The sequence below is a fragment of the Oxyura jamaicensis genome, chromosome 1, assembly GCF_011077185.1.
Source record: "Oxyura jamaicensis isolate SHBP4307 breed ruddy duck chromosome 1, BPBGC_Ojam_1.0, whole genome shotgun sequence".
Lineage (NCBI taxonomy): Eukaryota > Metazoa > Chordata > Aves > Anseriformes > Anatidae > Oxyura > Oxyura jamaicensis.
Window position 1 is genome coordinate 72820958 of NC_048893.1, and position 21780 is coordinate 72842737.

The 21780-nt window shown below is 37.4% G+C and overlaps 1 protein-coding gene across 6 annotated transcripts in view; it reads right to left on the reverse strand.

Moving 5' to 3' along the window:
- Positions 1-21780, reverse strand: part of MPPED1 (metallophosphoesterase domain containing 1) — a 65440-nt gene that overhangs the window by 10848 nt on the left and 32812 nt on the right. For all 6 annotated transcript variants that reach the window (XM_035310775.1, XM_035310750.1, XM_035310780.1 and 3 more), the window contains exons 4-5: positions 19864-20089; positions 1871-1986 (exon numbers count right to left, since the gene is read on the reverse strand). In XM_035310775.1, coding sequence (XP_035166666.1) covers positions 1871-1986; positions 19864-20089 — 342 coding nt within the window. The remainder of the gene's footprint in view (positions 1-1870; positions 1987-19863; positions 20090-21780) is intronic.

Here is a 21780-nt window from a genome sequence, read left to right on the forward strand (position 1 = left end):
CCTGTCTCTCAAAATGTCTGTGGACAGAGATACACAATAAAGAGGTTCTGTAAGGTAGGCAGAGTGCTAATTTCTTTTGAAATGTCATGTATTTGTTGCCATGGGTGTAAGGGATGCCAACAGCTGAATGGGTGTCAGGAATGCCCTCAGGCAAAGTGTTCTGTGCTGAAGCCATCTATTAATGAATCAGTAAGACAAAGAAATGAGATCTTCAAAAAACCAAAATCCTTGGAGGATGGCTCAGACTGAATAAATAATAATAATAAATAATAAATAATAAATAATAATAACAACAACAATACAGGTTTAACCAGGTGGCAAAATTAGCCCAGTGCCTGAAACTGGGTGCTGAGAAACTTGCTCTCTACCTTCAGTCTCTGGATTTTCAAGCCCTAGGTACAGGGATATTCTTCAAAGGAGCTGAAGGTTGGATTTCTTTACAGCTCATATACTATTTTAAAAATGGATTTTCAAGTATTGACATTCCTGATGGAGTTTTAAAAACATACAACTTATAAACAAAACTATATCAAAGATGCAGCATTATCACTCAGGCCTTGGATCCATATCAGGATTATCCTCATCACTAATCAATTTGAGAAGATATTTCAAGTCCTAAACAATTCATTTCTGCCATCCACTTTTACGATACAGGTCCACATTACAAGCAGTCTGTGGCAGGGCATGAGACACCACTTTGGTGGAGTATCATCAACACACATCCACTGTGAGAAAAGCAGCCCTTTCCCTGGGATTAGTGAGCAGTGGAATGCAAACGTATTTTCAAAAGAATCAACAAAACACAAACCCTTTGGATACTTTCTCCTCCAAATTTTGAAAGAGGAGAAGAGAAGGTGCAAGACAAGAGGATTTTAGCTTCAGGAAACTGAGGACTGAAGGGAATCTAAACGTTTAAAGAAACCACCTGCCTTCATCTTGCACAAAGCTCTCCTCAGCAGTAAGGGTCAGCAAAACACTTCAGTAAATACTTCACTTTCATGTCCAGTTATTAAATTGGGAAGAGTTAAATATATATTTGCATTTAATACAGCTTGCTATCCTTTAAATATGTTGACTAATGTGCTAAAAGCCTTAAAACCTTTAGTGAATCAAGACAAGTTTCTGTGATTATTTCATTTCCATAACACAGATCATTTCACTAATCATAGAATCATAGAATCATAGACTGTCTTAGCATCACAGACTGGTTTGGGTTGGAAGAGACCTTAAAGATCAATTCCAACACACCTGCAGGGCCTGGCAAGCTTTGCTTTTTTTTTTTTTTCTTTTCTTTTTTTTTTCCTATATTATTACTCCTTGTAAAATACAAATGGAAAACTGTTTCTTGCTGGTCTGTTGCTGGATTGTATTAAAAATAAATAATTCACCCATGCTGTCCAAAGAGCAGGCCAACTATTGCAGCATTTGGGTTTGTGAAGCAGGAGACTGATCAAGTCAGCATGAAAATACAACTTTGGGTTGGGGGGGACATTAGTGCAAGCGAGGGAGAAAGACTGTGCTACAAACTAGTCCTGCATTTCTCTCCAAGCAGGCTCCTTGTTTCAAGTCTACTGATTTCACCACTTGCAGAGCGGGAGGATGCACAGGCAAACTGGACCTTGTTTATTTATAAAACTCATTAAGACTTTATTTATGAGGACTTCAGTTTTGTACCTGTTATTTAACTCCCTACCACTGATCATAGGGAATCATGAAACATAAACCCAAGCCAAAGTCCTGGTACTGCTGAAATCAGCAGGGTTGTTACTTTTGACTTTTACAACTCAGGTTTCCACTCTGTCTATGTGCAGCCATCAGTTACTGTATAATCACCTGAAATACACAGCTAACAGCACTAATATTTTCTTACCGAGAGGTGGTCCATGTGTTATAAGAATATCTATCCCATCTGGAATAAGGTTCCATTTCTCTAATAGTGCTTGGCCTCGTGGAAGATTAAAGCCCCAGCCATAAAACCAAGGTTGCCTGCCAAGAGAGGAGGAGAATGTCTTCAGTGCTACTTCCATGTATTGGTTATCTAATTAAAATATTGAGATTGACTTTCTGGTAGCATGGGACACGAACAGCATTCATTTTCTTCTTTCTGTGCAGAGTAAAACCCTCTTTCCATAAAACCAGTGTTGCTTAACTACTGTGGAAAATCAGTGCAGTCTCCTTATGAGTTTCAGTAAGCAGCACAGAACAAAATATTCATACAGTTCCTCTAACCAGGTGAATAGTAACTCTCACAAGACCTAGGTACCAAGACATCCACGTGGATTAGCATGCTGGACTCCTGTGGTATCTAGAAGAACACCTGCCACAGATAGCCAGATGTGGATATGTGTTCCACGTTGCCTCACATTGTGTTTGGCCTGTAGCCTACCGTCATTGGGCCAAGGGCAGACCCGGGCAAGGGCAGACCTTGGCACAGCTACAGAGCCCACTCAAAAGCTGGAGACATGACCTATGCTGGTTCATTTCTCCAGTTGGAAGCATCCCATCAGAAAAAAAGAACACTGCTTCTTTTCTTACATATAATTTTCTTCTGTTCTCTGGTATGTTGAGTTGCTTTTAAATAAAACTTTACATATTCAGTATTTCTTATCAGATGGGCATTTACATTTTTAAAAACATATTTATAGACCAGCTCATTGTGGAGCAGTGGGACTGTAACATTGCCAATCAGAACACAATTTATCCGTACCTTGCTATCCCATTGATTAAAAAAATGTATTTCACAGCAATTATATCACAGTAGTAAATTATGTCTTGCTGACTATGCTCTAATTCTCAGCCATAAAACTGACAGGTTAGTTTTAGGTTGGAATTTTTTAATAATTTTTTGACTGATGTGTTCTGAGCATGTCCATATTTGAGGAACAACAAATAAGCTGCTGTGATTTAATAAGGTTTATGATAATTGCAGCCTTAGTGTTTATAAGTACATACACATCAACCAGACTTCCCTTTGAGATGTTACTTTGTTGAAGAAAGCTTTACACTCCCTCACTGCATCAAAAGACAGAAATAAATCTTTTAAACAAATTCTCTGAACTACACTTTACATCATGTATGGCAAAGACAAAAGAAAATGCCCATAAAACTATTATTCATCCTGTTCCATTACTGATGCTTGACTAACATTTCAAAAATTAGCATGTCTGCAATCTTCATGATGATATATTTTCTACTTTTCCTTTTGGAATGCTGCAAAGCACATGTCTACTGAAAACAGCTTAAAATACAGAGCTTGCTAAATTATAAAGGGATGTGGCTTACCCAAGGGAAGAAAATTCTGGTAAAGGGAAAAACAGAAGGGGGCTTTCAAATGTTTCCTTTTTCTACAGATGACAAAAGCCTCAAGTTTTCTAGAGAGGTGTCTGAAGGCTTTCTGTGTTCACAGCTAGGAGACAGCTCATCTCCAAGCTCCTCATCACACAACACCCTGCATAACCAGGTGGCCAGAAAAAAAAAGAAAGAAAAAAAAAGTAAAAAGTGAAGCTTTGCACATCTGCCACTGGGACCAGAAATATATCTCAGCCTCCAGAAGCTGTGATGAGTGAGGTGAAGATGAGATGCTAACAGCATGAACCAGAAATGTTGTTTTTGAGTCAGGTGGCTCAGACCAGGGCAGCTGGCTGACAAAAAGATCTAGCCTTTCACCAGCTTCAGCCTTCATGTTTCACACCACACGGATCTGGTTAGCTGTTCATCATCCAGCAGGCTTTCCTCCCAGGAGGAACAGCAGCTGGCTTGCAGGTACATGACTTCTCCCCTTCCTACTGCTGGGGCAATCACTCATGGTCTATTCACTGGCTTATTTTGCAGTCAGCTGCTCACAACTTTGGTTTGTAGCCCTGTCATACAGACCAAACCCCAGTCTGATCAGAGATCTTTATGTTCCGCTCACCACTGACAGGAGTATTCTTCTCTCACAGACATGCTGTGAACATAAAGCAAACGAAGTCTGTGAGGTGCTCAGATGTCACAGAAGTGGCAGACTTCAGAAAAACATACAGAGGTTAGACTTTTTCCAGATTCCCCAACCCTGCCTTGGGATCGCACTATAAACCTTGTGTGCCAAGCAGCTTCCTTCACCAACATGAAAACACTCAACTACTTGGCAAACAGTATTTAGGCCCAGAGAAAGTTATCCAGGAGCAAAAGCTCACTGACAGAAAATATTTGCAAGGGCAAACAGGAGGCAAACAAAGCGTCAGTCAGCACGGTAAATCCTGCTTCAGCTGTTAAAAGCTGCTGAGAAATGCAGGGAATGCAGCCCAGTGCTCCCAACTGCTGCCCAGGACAGGATGGTCCCCAGCACCTCAGTGGGATGCAAGGTCAGGAACTGTCCCACTGCCTGCTGGCACGCCAGGCACAGCAGAACTGGCTGCAGCCAGGCTGCTCTCCTAGAAGAAGCCAAGGGGAAAGAACAATATTTGCCAAAGAATAAAAGGTCAAAAACCTACCAAGCCATTATTTTAAGCACACAATGAAGCATTTATAAGGAGACATAACTGTGACCGTCACAGGTCGCATCAGCAGTCACTTTAGTCCTGTTGAAACCCAAATGACCACAAATGGCACGTGCAGACGTGAGAGCCTCTGCCTGCCTCTCCTAAGCCCAGACTGTACTTCGCCGCTTGTTAAAAGCCTGTTTCCCCTTATGAATAGGCATGATCTGCTTATTAAGACCCGCAGCACTTTCCCCCATCCCTGCCTTGTGCCTGCAGCTCCCGCCCGCCCGAGCTGCGGGCTGGTAAGTTATGCACGCTGGAGCTGTTCTTTTGTGAAGGGGAAATGTTCGAACTCACCTGATTTGCCATAATGCTGTCTTTTGTGACAATCCCAAGACTGAAAGAAATGGTTGGAGCATTTCTGACAAAAATATGAAGTCCCGGGAAGGATTCAGTGGGGGTTGGTAGTGTGCTTTACATTTATGAGGGAAGAAATATCATGCACTTCAGTGCCCTCAGCCCCACAGCAAAACAATGTTCATATGTATGCAGGGATTTTATAAAACCCCAAGTCCCTTCAGAAAATTCAGAAAATTTATTGCAAAACAGCCATCAAAGTTTCTGGAAAAAAAAAAAAAAAAAAAAAACCTTCTCTAATACCCACTAACAAGTCTGTGATCTGGATGTCATGCATAGACAACTTGGTCTAAAATTTCCATTTATGATGAAAACTGAAAGCAAAGTTGAAGTCTTAAAATCAAGCACAGAATTTCTGGATCTCTTTATTAGTGCTTGCTAATGTTTATATAGATATACAAGTTTCATTAATAGTTTACATTTTATGAAGAAAATGCTATAACGTATGTTCTAAAAGAGAAAATCTGCTATTTAAAAAAAAAAACAACTATTTGGCAATTAGAGATGTACATCATGAATGTATTTCACCTCTGAAGTGAAGCACTCATGTAGAAATGTACTTTGATTTAGATCGTATATTCTTAAAGGGAACAGCTTGGATCTCTCCATTTACTCTGAAATTCAATGGTACTATTATAAGAATAATGATTGTCTATATATGACTCTAGGGGGAAAATATATTGGAAATGAATTTGTTTACAGCACAATTAACCTTATGTTAAAAACATATGAACAAGTTTTGCAGGTCAAATAATTTACCATACAAAAAGGGCTGAATTATCAGAATTTGTGCTAGCAATCGGATGTTGCTTTATGTACTGAATTTCTGTCTTTCTGTTCTGAAGTAACCATTGGAATAATTTTCTTACAGAATGATAGTTGCTATGACAACCATAGCAAATTTTCCTTTTCTGAAACAGATGTCTCATTTAGTTGAAAATTAGAATGTGAAAAACCCATGGGAAAAATTAATTCAAACTTTAACAGAACACTGACTACAGTGTAATCTCTTATAGGTTAACCCCTTAACATCTTTCTGCACTCTTATAGTAACCTTCTCTTAAATTCTAATTAAACCAGTTCAACCTCTTATGAATGACCTCAGCTATCATTAGCGCATTGGTTGTCTTTGAAAGGAGCATTTCTGTTACAATAACAGAAAAAATCATACAACAACAACAAAAAAAAAAGTGGTCAAACATATTACTGCCTTCATTATTCATTAGTTTTTCTTTTTATTCAGCTACTCTTGGAAAGAGCAACTGTCTAGTCCAAGAATTCTTTTGTCATTTAAATAGGGCATAACTTAGTTTTACACGTGATTTACTGTAAAGGGCAGTGATGCACTACACAGACTTGACCTGTAATTTATGTGAATATCAAAGGTTTTCGATTTTCATACGACTGGTATACATCTCACTCTGCTGACAAGGGGACACAAAAAAGGATACTTGACTGGGGAAAACTATCAACGTGCATGTTTTTTTCTATTACACTCAATGAGAAGGTGAAGTCTAAATCATTACCTCGGCTTTATTTAAACGTTGTAACTTAAAGAGTGGATTTCTTCCTCTCTGTACATTTATCTGTTCGACAGGAACCTCCATGGTACTCCGCCATCAGCTACAAATGAACCCAATAGGCAGCCACTGGGCAATTACAAAAACATTCCCACCACAGCACTGCCTTACTGCTCGCATGGTGCAAGCTACCCAAAGAACTTCAGGACTGTCAGATTTACAGCAGCAGCTTCATCTGGGTCGTCCGGTTGTTTTAGACAAATCCTGCCACTAGTAGGCATGCAATTACTCTTGTTGACTTCAAGGGATAACTCCCTTACAGAGTCCAATATCCACAGGAAGCTATGGGTGATAACAGACTCAATAGTCATTAGCATATCAAAGGGATCGGTAGGTAACATCTTGTGTGCACCTGAAGAGCAAAAACCATACAACTAGAACACAATCATTATATCTCCTCATTTCTGTAAAGCCTCCTACATAAATCTTTTCTGCAGCTGAAAGGCAAATTCTCTCACTAGAATTTCTCTGCTTACAAAATAAATTTCAATGGTTCATGAACACATGCAACTTGTTACCGTATTTCCTCCACAAATATTGTCATTTTTCTCCTGTAGAGGAGAAAAATAAGCAGAGAGTGGCCTATGACTGTAAAGAAGCTCAGTTGCAAAAGAATGGAACAAATCCTCTCATTTCCATTCCCCTTCCCTACAACTGTAGAGACACATATCAATCTAATTTTTCCTGCTCTTGATTTATTAGTTACAGTTCAATGAACAAGGGAATACAATAACGTATACCTAACTTGTCTGCTTGGTATTCACATCCTTCAAGTGGTCATCAACCAATCTCTTTAAGTGCCTTTCTAGCCTATTTTAAGTAGCTATCTCCAGTTCACTGAGTATTTTTACAGCTTTTTACTCGTTTTTCTCATTTTCTCTCATCATAAAAGTATGCCTTTTTTTTTTCTTTTTATTTTTCCTTTTTTTTTTTTTTTTGGGTGTCATCAGTTGTTTCTACATCTAAGGTGTGAAATAACAATGTTTTGTCTTTTTTTCTTTGCTGCAAGAGGACAGCCCAAAACAGGCAAGTACCGAAGGAACAATTGGGTCATTAGTGCTAAAAAGGACTGGCATCAAAGCATATTAACAGCATCACTGAGATGTAAAGAAGAACATGTTCCAGAAGTTGTGAGGAGACATATTATGACCAACTTCCATGTGAGAGATACAAGGGTGGTGCATTATATAGAGAACTGGCGTACAGCAGCGTACAGAAAGGATTAAATTATGCAAAAAAAAAAAAAAAAAAAAAAAGAAACTGAAGATTCACCTATTCATAATATTGGAAGCCAGGTGTTTTAATGAAAGCCAAGGCCACACACTTAAATCAATTAAATGCACCTTATAGTTAATCTCATAGACGATTATCCTCTGGAACAGACAGCCACCAAGTACAGCTCAGCAGGTGAAAGTTGGAAGTGGCAGGGAGAGGAACTAAGCTAAAAACTTCAGCTAAAACAATAAAAGGCTTGCACAGAGTTACCTAGGCAGTCTGTAGTAAACAGCAAATCAAATTTGGATCCTCCATCAGTCTGGCCACAGGAACTACATTTCTTCCATGGGAAAGTTTGCTGTGTTGTCTTTCTTTTGCCTCACTTGCTTTGCATCCAAGGTTGCAATTCTCAAAACTCTGAATCAAATTAAATTACTGTTTTCACAAATGGAAAGGAGCATAAAAATCAGAATGTGGCCCTTTGTCAGTAATTATTTCTTTTGCAATTTGAGTTACACATGAAATCATCCATCTTTTTTTTAGTAAAGGATTTCATACATCTCTGACTGGAAAGAAGAAAGAATGAGCTGTGACTAATAGCAATTGATAATTTCTAAACACTAGTTTGTTATAAAACAATGAAAAATAAAATGGAATCTACTTTATCTTCATAACAAGAACACAGAAGACAACAGGTAAGGAGAAAAAATAATGAAAGACTGAATTTAAAACATGCCAACACCAAATGCAAATAGTTTATTTCATTCTGCTGGAAACCAAATGATAATATCCTATCTGATATTTTTTAAATAATAAAATAAACTCCACAAAAAACCTTTAAAGCTCATTTGGAATAATCAGATATGAGATTCAATGCTGAGGGTACAGATGTAGAACTGTATGGACATTCAGTATTATGGATTTAATGCAGGGCTAACGTGTTTATCCTGGTATCTCAGAGTCTGTTTCCTCAGTTCTCCCAACATGAAAAAGATATGTACAGGTAAGTTATCCAGACTATATTTCAAATACTGGTAACTGTTAAGTCACAGTGAGAAGAAGGACTAAGAGGGAGTAAGGGAACAACCTCTATTCACAGTACAGTCACCATTTCCTTTTAAATGTAAAACTTTCCACAAATATAAAAGTCAGTATGGAAAAATAATTCAAGTCTCATCCGTGCATGGCACCTCTACAGTTTTTCACTATCAGATGACCAGACAGCTGAAGAAACATATTCTTCTTCCACACATCTGGCTAGTTGGGGTTTACTGTAGTCCTTTAAGACTGTCCAGAATTCAGCTGAGGAAATGGAATCTCCCATTTAGAGGGAGATGCTATACTTGTGGTGTGGGTTTTTGTTTGTTTGTTTGTTTTTACAGTGAAGCTCCTGGAGGGACTCTCTTAGATGAAACATTAATAAAATACATAGGATGCACAGGTGCACTGAGAATTGATAAAAAAGGCCCTCACAGCAGCCACTTCTCAGTTTAGTAACTCACCAGGTTTATATTCTTTTCTCAAAATACCAGGACTAATTAGGCCATATGGACTGTCTGCCAGTTCTTTCCTTGTTTTCCTTCTTTTTTTTTTCTCTTTTCTTTTTTCTTTTTTTTTTTTAAGAAAAGTCAAAGCATTGAGTTAAGCAAAACAATTAAATTAATACCCTTTATGCGTATATACACATAAAGTGTATTATTGTTAACATTTTCAATTTGGCAACAGATGAACCAATTTCTTGTTTTAAACAGCAGATACTGATACTTCATATGGCCTGTTTCTACCTGAAGTGAACAACATACAAGCAATCCTAAAATCCAAATTAATGTTTTCCTGAAGTCCTATATTCACCCCACACTACAGTGGTGGAAAGCAACTGCTGCAATGTAACTTTCTATGCCTACAGCTTAAACACATGGATGTTCATTCAGCTAGCCACGAATTCTGAGATAGCCTCACAAAAATAATATACTTACCTGATGTAAATTACACAATTAGAAATATGAGACACACACAGGTGTAGCCCTCCATTTTAATATTGGTTCCAATCTGCTTCTTCACTGGGGATGTAAAATCTTCATATTAATTCATATTAAATGATGTCAATTTATAAAATAAAATTATGAATGACAAATCCAAAGGAAGTTTTCTGATGTTAAACAGCCCCACAACAAGTGGTAGATTACTGCTTTTTTCCCCTTAAATTCTGACCAGAAAAAAAAAAAAAAAAAAAAGAGAAAAAATTGAGATAACCGTGTTACAATTAGACCCTGTGATGGTGGCTCCGTTTACAGTTCTGCACTTCCTTAGAGCAGGATGTAAAGTCACCATCTATTTCTCAATGTAGCAATGCATCTATTGTGTAAAAACCTATGGAAAACACATACATACAAGCGACTTTGAAGCAGAGAGGCTGACTCTCACCAGCATAAATGGCTTGAAAGCTGGTGGAGCTCTGCCAGTTTACTCCAGCTGAAAATCAGCTCCATGTAGATCCGTTCCAAACTAGATAGCTATTTGTGTTTCTCTTGGAACATCACCAAAGGGTTCATCACACGCCAAAGGCTTCATCACAGTACCCAACTGTGTTTACATCTTTGAAACATCCTGAAATTGCTGCTGTCTGAGACTACAGCCCAGACTACAGATAGAGCTGGTAGTCCTTTTGTTCAAGTGGGGAAAAAAAAGCACCAAAAAAAAAAAAAAAAAGCACTTTAAACCTTAAAATCTGCTCTCTCTCATAAAATTAAACTTTTAAGCAAATGTGAAAAATAAACAGAAAACTGCTGTGGGGAATTGCTATTTCACTCTCGTGGTTTATGAACTGCAGGAAAGTGTAGCCAATTCCCTGTGGTGAGATTACAGGTCTCCTCTTCTATAGGTCTTAAATTAAAAACCAGCTGAATCCAAAGTGAGCTAGTTTACTGGATCAGAAAATTCAATGATTTCTGCTAAGTAACTGAAAGTGAACTCCTTCATTCTAATAATATACAACTAATAATTATCACTCAAGAAAGAACTTTTTTTCTACCAACCTAATTAAACTGAAGCAATATATTTTTTGACTGCTCTCAAATTTAACTAAAGCTAGAAACATTTGTAACAAAACAAGCAAATGCAAATCTCCAGTCATATTCAAGAAATATAAAGCCACACCATTTATTCAGACATTACAAGAAAAAGCACTTACCCCCAAATGTGATGGGAAATAAACATAACTGCTGATCTATATTTAGCAGATATACACAGAAGTACACATGCACACATAGCGTCATGTCCCCCTGCACTCCAGTACACATGCAGGGGAGGAACACAACTGCAAAGTGGATGCAAAGGATCTTTGCATTCAGTAACTGAATAAGCTCACTCTGTGAGAGGTCACTGTGAAACGTCTTAGAGAATTGATCCACATCCAACATGTGTGTGTAAGCAGTACACAATGGTGTTTGACTTACTGTTTTTTTCTCTCTTTGACTATTCAGAGATTGAATTGTTCCAAACTCCTCAGTCCTGAGAAATGTTTGGGAGAAATCTTTTTTGAGAGAAAACATTTTCTGGAACATTTGTTAATGGAAAAAAAATAAGGAATATTCTAAATTGCCATGACTTTAAAAAAATAAAACAAAAAAAAAAAACATGGGAAATGAAAAAGTAGAAGTTCTCAGGAGTACACAACAGCTAGAATTTATCACATTGGCCTGCCTTTGATTATATATATGAGCTACGATAGATGTAGTTAGATTTACACTTTCATTCACTCACATAACCTAGTGCCGAGTTTAATTAGTTAACAACAACTGTGTTCCTTTAACATGCTACAGAAAATTCACTTGCAGTCTGAGAAATTTTGATTTTGCCTCATAAACATTTTTTTTCAGCAATTTTTTATGATTCTGGCTAATTCTTTTCAGTCACTTAATCTGTACTGCAGTATTCATTAAAAAGACCTCTCCTGAATTCAATATGATTGCTAATATGAGCAATGGCAGCTGTATACCTAGTGTTTACTGAACGAGACTCAGATTTCCTGTGTTTCCAAGCCATGTAAGGAGAACGCTTGTCAGGACATGTTTATCACATGAAATGCACCAATTTTAGCAAAATGCCATTAGTAAACCAAAAAAAAAAAAAAAAAAAAAAAAAAGATTATCCAGTGATCTGTTTCTGCTGTTAAATCAGCCAGAATGCGCTCTTAAGTCTCACTTTCTGCCCCTGGAAAACCTTTTACTCTTCAAGAGTTCAAAATCTTACATTTCTCCCCACCACCTCCCCTGAACAGCTGAATTTAATAGATCAAAATCATTTTACAGGAAAAACCATTCTTACAATCTCCCATATGCTGCAATCTAAAATACAGTGTATTGTGGTTTTAAGTGTTTTTAGAAGCAGCACTTTCCAAAATGGAAAACAGTTTCTGATAAGTACAGAAAAGGAAATAAAAATATCACCCAAGCATTCCATTAAAATACAATTAAACCCGCATCTATGCAGTGCAGTCTGCAATTAATATATTTTAACAGGATGATCAATTTTGCTTTCTCTCTTCTGAACACGTTGTTATTTCTTACACATCTGTCACATCATACTTACCTATTACTGAATGCCTGAAATAAAAAGTCTTCAGCATTCTAACTGTAATAACACAGCCACATCAGGTAGGCTTAGAAGCCAACCTCTTCCCCAGAATTTCTGAAACATGAGATGTCTCATTTCTAAATAATGAGTGGCACCTATTCCTCCCACTCATGATATTCATTTTCTTCAAGAACCATGCCTGTGTACCTAAATTACTCATTCATATTGTCTAACTCAAAGTCACTAATAAAGACAGAGCTCCAAACAGCTCCTGACTTGCAAAATCAGGGAACATCCACCATTATTAAAACATATTTCTGAGCAACCAAAACCCAGCACTCAGTAGTATTTCCACATCCAGCATTCCGTAAACACCATCACTGACAGAGCTAGACATGAAAACAAGCCACCTGCTCAAATATGTATTTAATCTGCAATATGCAATGAATGCAAGAATTTTAGAGTGGTATTTTACTGTTTTATGTAACAGTACAAAAGCAATTGCACTTTAGTTATTTGTATTTTTATCTTCCGACCAAGTGAGGATGCAGAAAGGAAAGAACAAACGAGGGTCAGATATTTTACTTAGATACATTTCTAGTTTGGTTTTGTCCAGTAACACACATTTTTGAGTCTCTCTATATGTTTTCTTCAGGTGCAAAGTATTGAATAGTTTTTTGCAGATTTGAAAGGGAACTTAAGAACTTAAGAATCAAAGTGGTCATTCTGATGCAGAAGAACAGTAATCACTGTCTGTAAATTTTACAGAGAATGAAATGTGCAACATAGTATTTTGCACTGCTGCTGCTTGCTCTAACATGGGTAAGCTATGCTCCCAACTTGGGAGGTACATTATGTTAAATGAAGTCAATATTTTATTTTAATACAGTTTCATTTTAATTGATGTTCACCTCAGTGACTGTAAAGATTTGTACAAGGTCTGGCAAAGTAAACATGAGATGATTCATCAATGGCAAAATGTAAGCATGTCCCTATCATGAAATGAAGCCATAAATCTTTGTTACATTATGCTACTGATGGAAACAGAGTTCAGTGAGGAATGAAAGAGTATTACAGCTGCTCTTGAAAAGATCGAGGAGAAAGGCACTGAAAGGGAGACCTAAGGATTGGGTAGGCTAGACTCAGCATGGAACAAAAATGTCTGCCTCATCTTGCCCTTTGCATGCTCTTTGAAACAGCTGCAATTACACATCAAAGTGTAATTACCCCCAGATTCAGCCTATCCAAAGGATTTATGTTCACACATGCACACACACCAATAGAGTTTGAGAATAAGTATAACAAAGTCACCTACATTGTGACTAAAAAAAAACAAATCAGGCAAGGAAAAAAAAATCAGATGAGAGTTACACACCTGTGGCAGCACTGATGACACTGGACTACACAGCTTGAATAAAGACACTGGGCTGCATGTTGTGAACAGTACACGTACCTGCACTGCGTCTACAGAAGGACCTAACACCAAAGTGGGGTGATGACATGCAGAATAAGGCCCTTGCTGAGGTTGCTTTGGGCTGAATCTGGTGTCCGATACTCACTAACACAACCTGCAGGTCAATGTGTCTTGCACTGGGATGAAGCTCAGTCAGAACTCACTGAATGTTCCTGGTCCAGGAGGCTAAGCTCAGTACACTCCACACACACACCCTTAAGCTCCTTCATTTGATTCCCATTATCTGAACAAAAATGTTGTCTGAGAGATGTTGGTCTGTGTGTAAACAAACGATGGCTCTATCTAATCAGTATCCCATTGGAGAAAAGCAACAACAGCAACAGAAAACAATACAAAACAAAAAGGAGTCCAGCCTGAGCATCTGTCACTTCAGCAAAAATGGTCACAAATGACTTTCTAGGCTGATATTAATCTTTGCTCTCCCATTCTCCCTGACTGGGAAATAAAAGTTTCTGAAGTTCCAGATGGGCTATAACAAAATAATGAGGGAGGAAATGCAATAGAAAATGCCACTGGAATTCCTGCCATTTTCCGCAAGGTCAGAGCATGAACACAAAAAATGCCACTGGAATTCCTGCCATTTTCCACAAGGTCAGAGCATAAACACAAAATAACTGATCTTCTGCAGATGCACACCTTATCAGTAAATTTAAGGCAGACGTGTAATATTAGACATTAGAGGGGCAGCAGTATAACCTTTGCCAGATACAAACAACTTCTGATTATTGATCTGTGGTCAATTCATTCATCTTAAAGTCTTCTCATTAGTTATTGCAAGCAAGAGAAGAACAGAGCTATGTTATTTACTCACTGAGTTGTATAAAATTTGACGTAAATAACATGTAGTATGGCAGAGTTTATTAAGCTCCAGCCATGTCTCAGCCTGTTATTGGAACCTTGTGCAGCAGAGCAGATGTAGCAACACTCGGGATCACACATACATGTATGAACCTCAGCAAGGTTCTCTCATGTTGATAAAAAAGCACATGTGCACCTTTACATTTATTTATTTTTACATGGTGTTTCTAAAGAATGAGTATAAAAGGACAAATACATTGTTGCCTCATTCAGAAAGCACAGCAGATCTTGTGCACTGAATGCATCAGGTTTTTTTTTGTGTGTGTAAACAGTGTGTGATTGTACAATTAAAACCTTTAGCAATTAAAAGGCACAAATGGATTGTATCTTAATTCTAGCTATAGCTAACACTAGAACTCTTACATTATGGGGGTAATGAACTATAATTGAAGGCTGAAGATCTATAACTGAAATGCTCAAAACTCATTAATCAATATAGTTCCATGAATGATGTCCCCATGGATATAATATCCAGTCTGATGACAGAAAAAAAAAAAAGATGTTCTGCTACTATTCAGTTTCAGATTTCCACTTTTATTTTGGCTTTCTGACCTTCAAACCACCTGTCTGAACTGTCCACTGCTTGTCAGCAGTTTGATATCAACAGCAAAGCTCCCTATTGTAAGGACTTTTTTGATACCTGTTCATTTCAGGTATCAACGCTTATACCTAGTTCTAGCTCCATAGTGGCATTTACAATTACGGAAACATTGCTCAAAAGGGACCTTTGGAGGTCTTCAGCCCAACCCATCACTTCAGGGAAGCCTATCACTCTCACTAGATCTCATCTGCCATGACTGTCCTGCCAAGTCTTCAAAGCACCTCAGGCTGGATACTCTGCCACCTCTGTGTTGTTCTTGCATGCTGCAATTGTATCTATACATTATGATTTTACATGTTACTGAAAAACAAATTAACTCCCCCTTGACAAATGGCTTCATGCTTTGGAAGGCCCAACAGTCACAAGAACATTTTATAGAAGCATTTTTAATTAAGTATTTGAGTTATTTTATCGATTGGCTTTTCTCACAGTAGTCCAGAATGAATTAGGGTGTTTAAAAGAACTTTCCAATCAGAAACATTCCAATTTACAATAAATACTATTGAGGAAGTAAAGTCTTTGCTTTGTAGTCATAGCAACTATGGCAATTATTGATGCAAGATTTTTTCCAGGCCTGTGAATTGTGTTCTGGCCACGTCCTAGGTTTTGCTGGGATGAAACTAGACTGCATCTTTCTGTGACTAGCTTTAAACAAACAAACACACAAACAAAAAATAATCATGGTGTCCAGGATTTATATTGGAGAAGAAACCCGTGCAGTTTTGTCTGTGCTAAGCTAGAAGACAACACATTGCATTCTTACTGATCCTCTGCTTATCCAGACCTGAGAGTCAATACTGTGTGGTGCACTGTCAAGAGCACCAGCCTCTTGGCCAAACATAGCCACAGAAAACCCTTAAAACTCAAGATTGCTCTGGAGACATTTAAAATCTTAGTATTCTCAAGTTTCTCATGAAGTACCAAATATTTTTATCCTCCTCTCTCCTATAATTTATACTGATTGTCCAAGATATTGGTGTGTTGCAAATACTAGTTTTTAAACTGTAGCTTCTGTGCTTTGCAGCTTGAATATCAAAATGGCTGCCTCCTGCTTGATTATAATACTAGTATAATAAATGTTTAAGGCAGTTAATTTTTTGTTAGTGAGTAGAGGCTCAGTCTGGCACTTGAAATCTTGCCCTTGAAGCCCAGGAGAGTTATAGCTTTGGTTTTTGAGGCAAGACAGTGTCCCATTTCTTCTTGCAATTAAAAATAACCACTGAATTTTAGATAAGAATAGAGGTCAAAATAACCAAGTGCTATTGAAAATATTTAACCATACACAAATGGTATATAGTTAAAAGAGAGTGGCACCTTATGCAAACCAACTGAGCTTTCATGGTTTACTTTGCAACTAAAACATCTTAAGCAGAACTATTATTCTGAATAGGTCACACATAAAAACACACAGATGGCTACTGGTAAAAATACTAAATTAACACTGGTTGGCATTCACTCAGACCTTACTCCTGGGTTCTCAAAGTACTTTGCAAATATTGATCAGCCTGTTTTAAAAAGGAGGGATATCTGTAGCTTGTGTTTATTTTTACAAAGGGTGAAGTAAGACAGAGGATCAGGGCTGTAATCAGAAACAGAAAGGCAGGATCTGGGGTCCCCATCTTTAATTTCTAGATAGCTCACCTTCTAATTAGAATCATGCATGTATAACAAACAGAAACTCTAACTGGGAGTTCTCCAACCAAACAAATCCATTAAAAAAAAAAAAAAAAAAGAAAAACCACAAACAAACAAACAAACAAACAAAACCCTATACGCATATTTTCAAGGCTGGAAAATAAAGTATTTTAGGTTACTGAGCAAACAACTACATGAAACTTAGCTTTCTTGTTGAGTTCTGCGCGGATTCAGAACTCTAAACTTTGAAGTCTTGACTAGATTCATAAAAATTTTCTAAAGGACTGGCTTCATGATGCAGATGATGCAAAAATAAATAAATAAAAACAAATTCTCCATAAGAAGTACATCAAAGTTCTGTACTTTGTAGTTTTTATCATTATTGTTATGATGTATAAAGAAACTGAGATTAATTTCCCACAGAGATTATGAAAACACCTTTCTTTTCCAGGCAAATGAAGTATAGAAACAAAAAGAAATGCTAGGGACCAGTAGTGCTCATTAGGCATTTGTACTACAGCCTTCAATTTATCAATCAGGCAGTTCAACCCCCACACAATAACTTTTTCTAAGTTTTCTGACCATTGGTTTGGCTGATGTAACTTTTCCAATTCCTCATGTGGCCTTCTGATAGAATAATGAAGAGCAACTTCTTATTGCTATTACTGTTGTTATTGCTGCTGTTTTCACTGGACATGACATTGCTTAGCATGGAAACTTCATTCAGCATTGCATAGTAACAAACTAAACAAACAAAGAGTTTGGCTGGAACAATATGATTATGATGCCAGGCCTAATACAACAGAGCTGGTGAAGGAAGGCTTAAAATTGCAAAACAACAAACCACCTTGCCAAGCAAGGAGAAGGGAAAAGAGAGGTGTTCAGATGGAAAGCAGGCAATGTGGGGATATGCAGAGTCAAAGTTAAGCATCATCATGACTTTTGTCCACAGACTTCTGTCATAGACCCCTGGAATAATCAGCAGAGAGGAAGGGAATCAGTGGATTCCCACTACACTTCCCTTTCTCAGCATTAGGACAGTATCACCCATCTGTATAATACTGTGGATGCTACAATGCCTCTTTCCAAGATACCCATTCTCAAGGCTGTAGGTACCAGGTCTTTCTGGTAAAATAAAAAATAATAAATAAAAAAAAAAAAGTAGGTTCCACCACCAAGACTTTCTCCCATATGCAGTAGGTGAAGATCTTCAAAGGACTCTACAATACTTACCTTCTGGGACCATAAGGGGTAGGAAGTGAGTTAGTGGCACTGCAAAACACATACTGTGGAACCTAAGATATAACCTGAAGCACTACAGAATAGGAAAAATAAGGATGACAGTAAATCTAAATGAATGTATGAAAGATGAAAAGCAATTCTTTTTTTCATGAATTGTCATGCCAGATATCCTAGACAACTTGTGCAAAATCACAGGTAAGTGCACAAAGGGAATGTAGCAATTCTGATTTTACAGGAACATTTATGGTTTAATGGGAGGAAAAAAGTTTTCTCAACAGATTTTTACAGACCTATTCAAACACAGAAAGTTCAAATGGTTTCTTTCAACCTCCACTTAGTGCTACTTTATAGATAGTGTTTTGCTTTGATTTAATTTATCTAGACTTTAATGAGACTTCTGATACTTTACTGCCTGGAAAGTTATTAGTGACACTGGAAATATGGTGCCTGGTTACGAATATTGCAATGAAGATACGAAGTTGCCAGACATATTGTAAACAGAGCATAATTACAGTATTTACAGTTGAACATCAAAATGGGAAGAAATGCCAAGTGGCATTTCTCAGAAGTTAATATTGGGACTGATACCATCTAATATCTTCCCTAATAATTTGGAAGATTAAGTAAATTGTACATTGATTGAATACACAATAGACACAAGAAGATGATCTAAAACACAGCAGGTGGGTAGGTTAAAAAAAAAAAAAAAAGATCTGGAGATCTAAGAGGGGGAGAGAGAGAAGGGTGCAGTTAAGAGGGAAACTATGATGTAGAAAAATGTTGAATAATAATCCTGGAGAAAATTAACACCCATCTCAAGTAACCAAATGGGAAAATGTCAGTTTTCATTAAAAAAAAATAAAAAAAAAATCCAAGACATTTCACAGTTTATTCACACTGAAAATTCACATTGGGGTATATGCATCAGGTTTGACAACTTGTTTGCTATATTCCAGCCTGATGTGATTTTACAAGGACAAGTAACAGATTCCCTTAAAAGCCTGCCTTTTAAAATACATTTTAACTTATTTTAAATGTATACCAAATGCTCATGAAAGACCTGATTTATAACTGTGTTAGCAGAAATAGCATAGTAATGAAACATAAGCGACACAAAAGAAGTACATATGAGGTCAAAGGTGGGGGTCAGGAAGCCAAAACACATCTGTCTCTGATATTGTCAAGGAGCTTTAAGTGTTCGCTCTATGCAGTACAGCAAAATCCATGAAATATTAGGTTGCTACTGAATTGTTGACTTTAATTTAGAAGCTCAACTATACCTTGAGAAAAGCTATTACCGTAAGAGTAAGAATCTGATATTAAGGGGAAAAAATGCCTGAACTGCAAAAAGCCTTCAGTATTTTATTTCATGAAACAAGCTTGCTGCATTAAATGACTACTGTATACACCGATGAACCTTAAATATCATCTGTAGGACAGAAACTGTCAGAAGAACATATCCTATCCTTGCAATAAAATTAACCTGTAACTCACTAAGTGTTGAAAACGTATTTTATGACAGAAAAAAAACACTACATGGACTCTATTAGAGAACTACTCCAGGGTAAGAATCTAAGGAGCAAACTTTGTTTTCCCCATCATTTTTTGGTTAACAGTATCTATTCTATGCAAGTGTTTAATTTCAGCACAAGAGTGATTCATTATAAGACAATATATAAAAGTTTATCAAACCAAGTATTATTTTTCTTCCTAACACAGTAATCCAAATATTGCCAAATGCATATGAAATGGCTGATGTGACAGCAATCAATGTTTTTTTTTATGTATGCTTAAAGACCTGCTTACCAAGGGGAGCCATATATTCTGAATCCCCTCACGGTCACTTCAGAGTCTTGAAGATAGATGCAGTTTGTTAGAAGAGACTGTACATTTTCATAGCTCTCTGGCTTCAGCTTAGAAACAGAGGGGAAATAGTAAAAGTCCTGCTTGATTAAGTCAGCCATGAATTCCTGGTCAAATGTCAATTCATGATTTCCTGCTATCACAATCTTGTATTCATAGGGCAGGCTACCTAAAACAGTGAAAAACAAACAAATTACTTGTTTTACAGAAAATCCAATAAAAGAAAACAGGCAGACTCACAAACTATCATCAATTCTTATAATATGCTCCCATATTTGAGACAATTGAGCGTATTCCTACTCAGTGTTACTGTCTTCCTGGTGATTTCATGTAAATGACATTACTGTCTTTTTCAGGGCACGGTATGATTTAGCTTGCTTAGTATTAATGTGTTGAAACTACTTTCAACTCATCAACCTTAAATAACGGTCTGCAGACTTCTGCTCTAGCATTTACTCCTATTTTGTTGCCATTTGTGTTGCAAGTATCACTTACTGTGACAGTGATGACAACTCAGTGACAGAAATTACTGTTCAAAGGAAATTGTTCGCAATGCTTGAAAAAATAATCCCAGCTCTCTTCTCCCAGACCTGCGGTCATTATCAGCTCGCACTGAGGAGGTCTCATTGACTCAATGCTTGGGTCAGTAAGGGGGGTTTGCTGCCCTCTTTGCCCTGATATGAGGACCAAGCCATCACGCAAGACAGGGCTTGGGCATGGCTGTCAGAATTCCACATCCCCAAGAGGAGTCTCACAGTTTGCCTCTGTCCCCAGTTTTTCTCTGCTCTATTTTCTCACTGACTTCTCCTTAGATCCATGGACTATAATTTAAAATGACTCATGTTTGAGAATATTTTACAACCCATATTTAGTGAAAAACCTAACAACCTCCTGCTGAAGGCAAGAATATATATGCCCACATACGTGGGCTCTCCTGAGAGCAGCACTGCAACAGAAACTTTTCCACCCAACTCCAAGTTTGGTTATCAAATGGACTCTGCACTTGGAAGCAGCAATCACTTGTCCCAAAAAGATCAGCAGAAACCTTATACATGTATCTGAGAGGAAGTAAACATGGAAACTGTGTAAAACTGCACTCACTACTTTGTTTCTGTGGTATTAATTTGCATCAGGATGAAGACAGAACAGGAGAATGGGAGTAGTAGTTGGTGTTTTACTGAAAAAGAGACCAACCTGGCACAGTAACAATCTTATCATTTCTAATTTTAAAAATGTATTATTTGTAACATTATATACATCTTTAGTGATGATCCCAAGCCTAACCCAGAATTAGGATGTTTAGAGAATGTAAATTACCAGACCATATACAGAGGCAGAAGTTGGCATTAGTAGGACTGAAGGATAAAATTCAACAGTGTTATTCAGAGCTCCAGAAAGAAGAGAGAGCAAATAGCACTAATCCAGAGGAGATACCATGTGGCTGAGCACACAGTCTGAATGAAAATATATGGGTAACTTCTAAATATAACTTACAGGCACTTCTAACACCTGCATTAGGAAATTTGATCTTACAGTCTTTCCTCTGGAACCAATACATACGTGCCTTTAGAAAATGTATTACCAGAAACCCTGTTCGGATATTTATTATTACACATTGAGATTCCATTATTTAACTGGAAGACTACGTGAAATATAAATACTCTGTTTTTTTGCTTCTGAAATGCTTGACATTTTGCAGATGTGTACTCCATTTCCACAAGTTTTCTAGGTGGTACACACAGAAGTTAAAAATGTTATTTACATGCTGCAATACATATGGGCATCTACAGGTCTTAGAGCATTCTTGGGAAGGAGGAAAGGAAAGGAAAGGAAAGGAAAGGAAAGGAAAGGAAAGGAAAG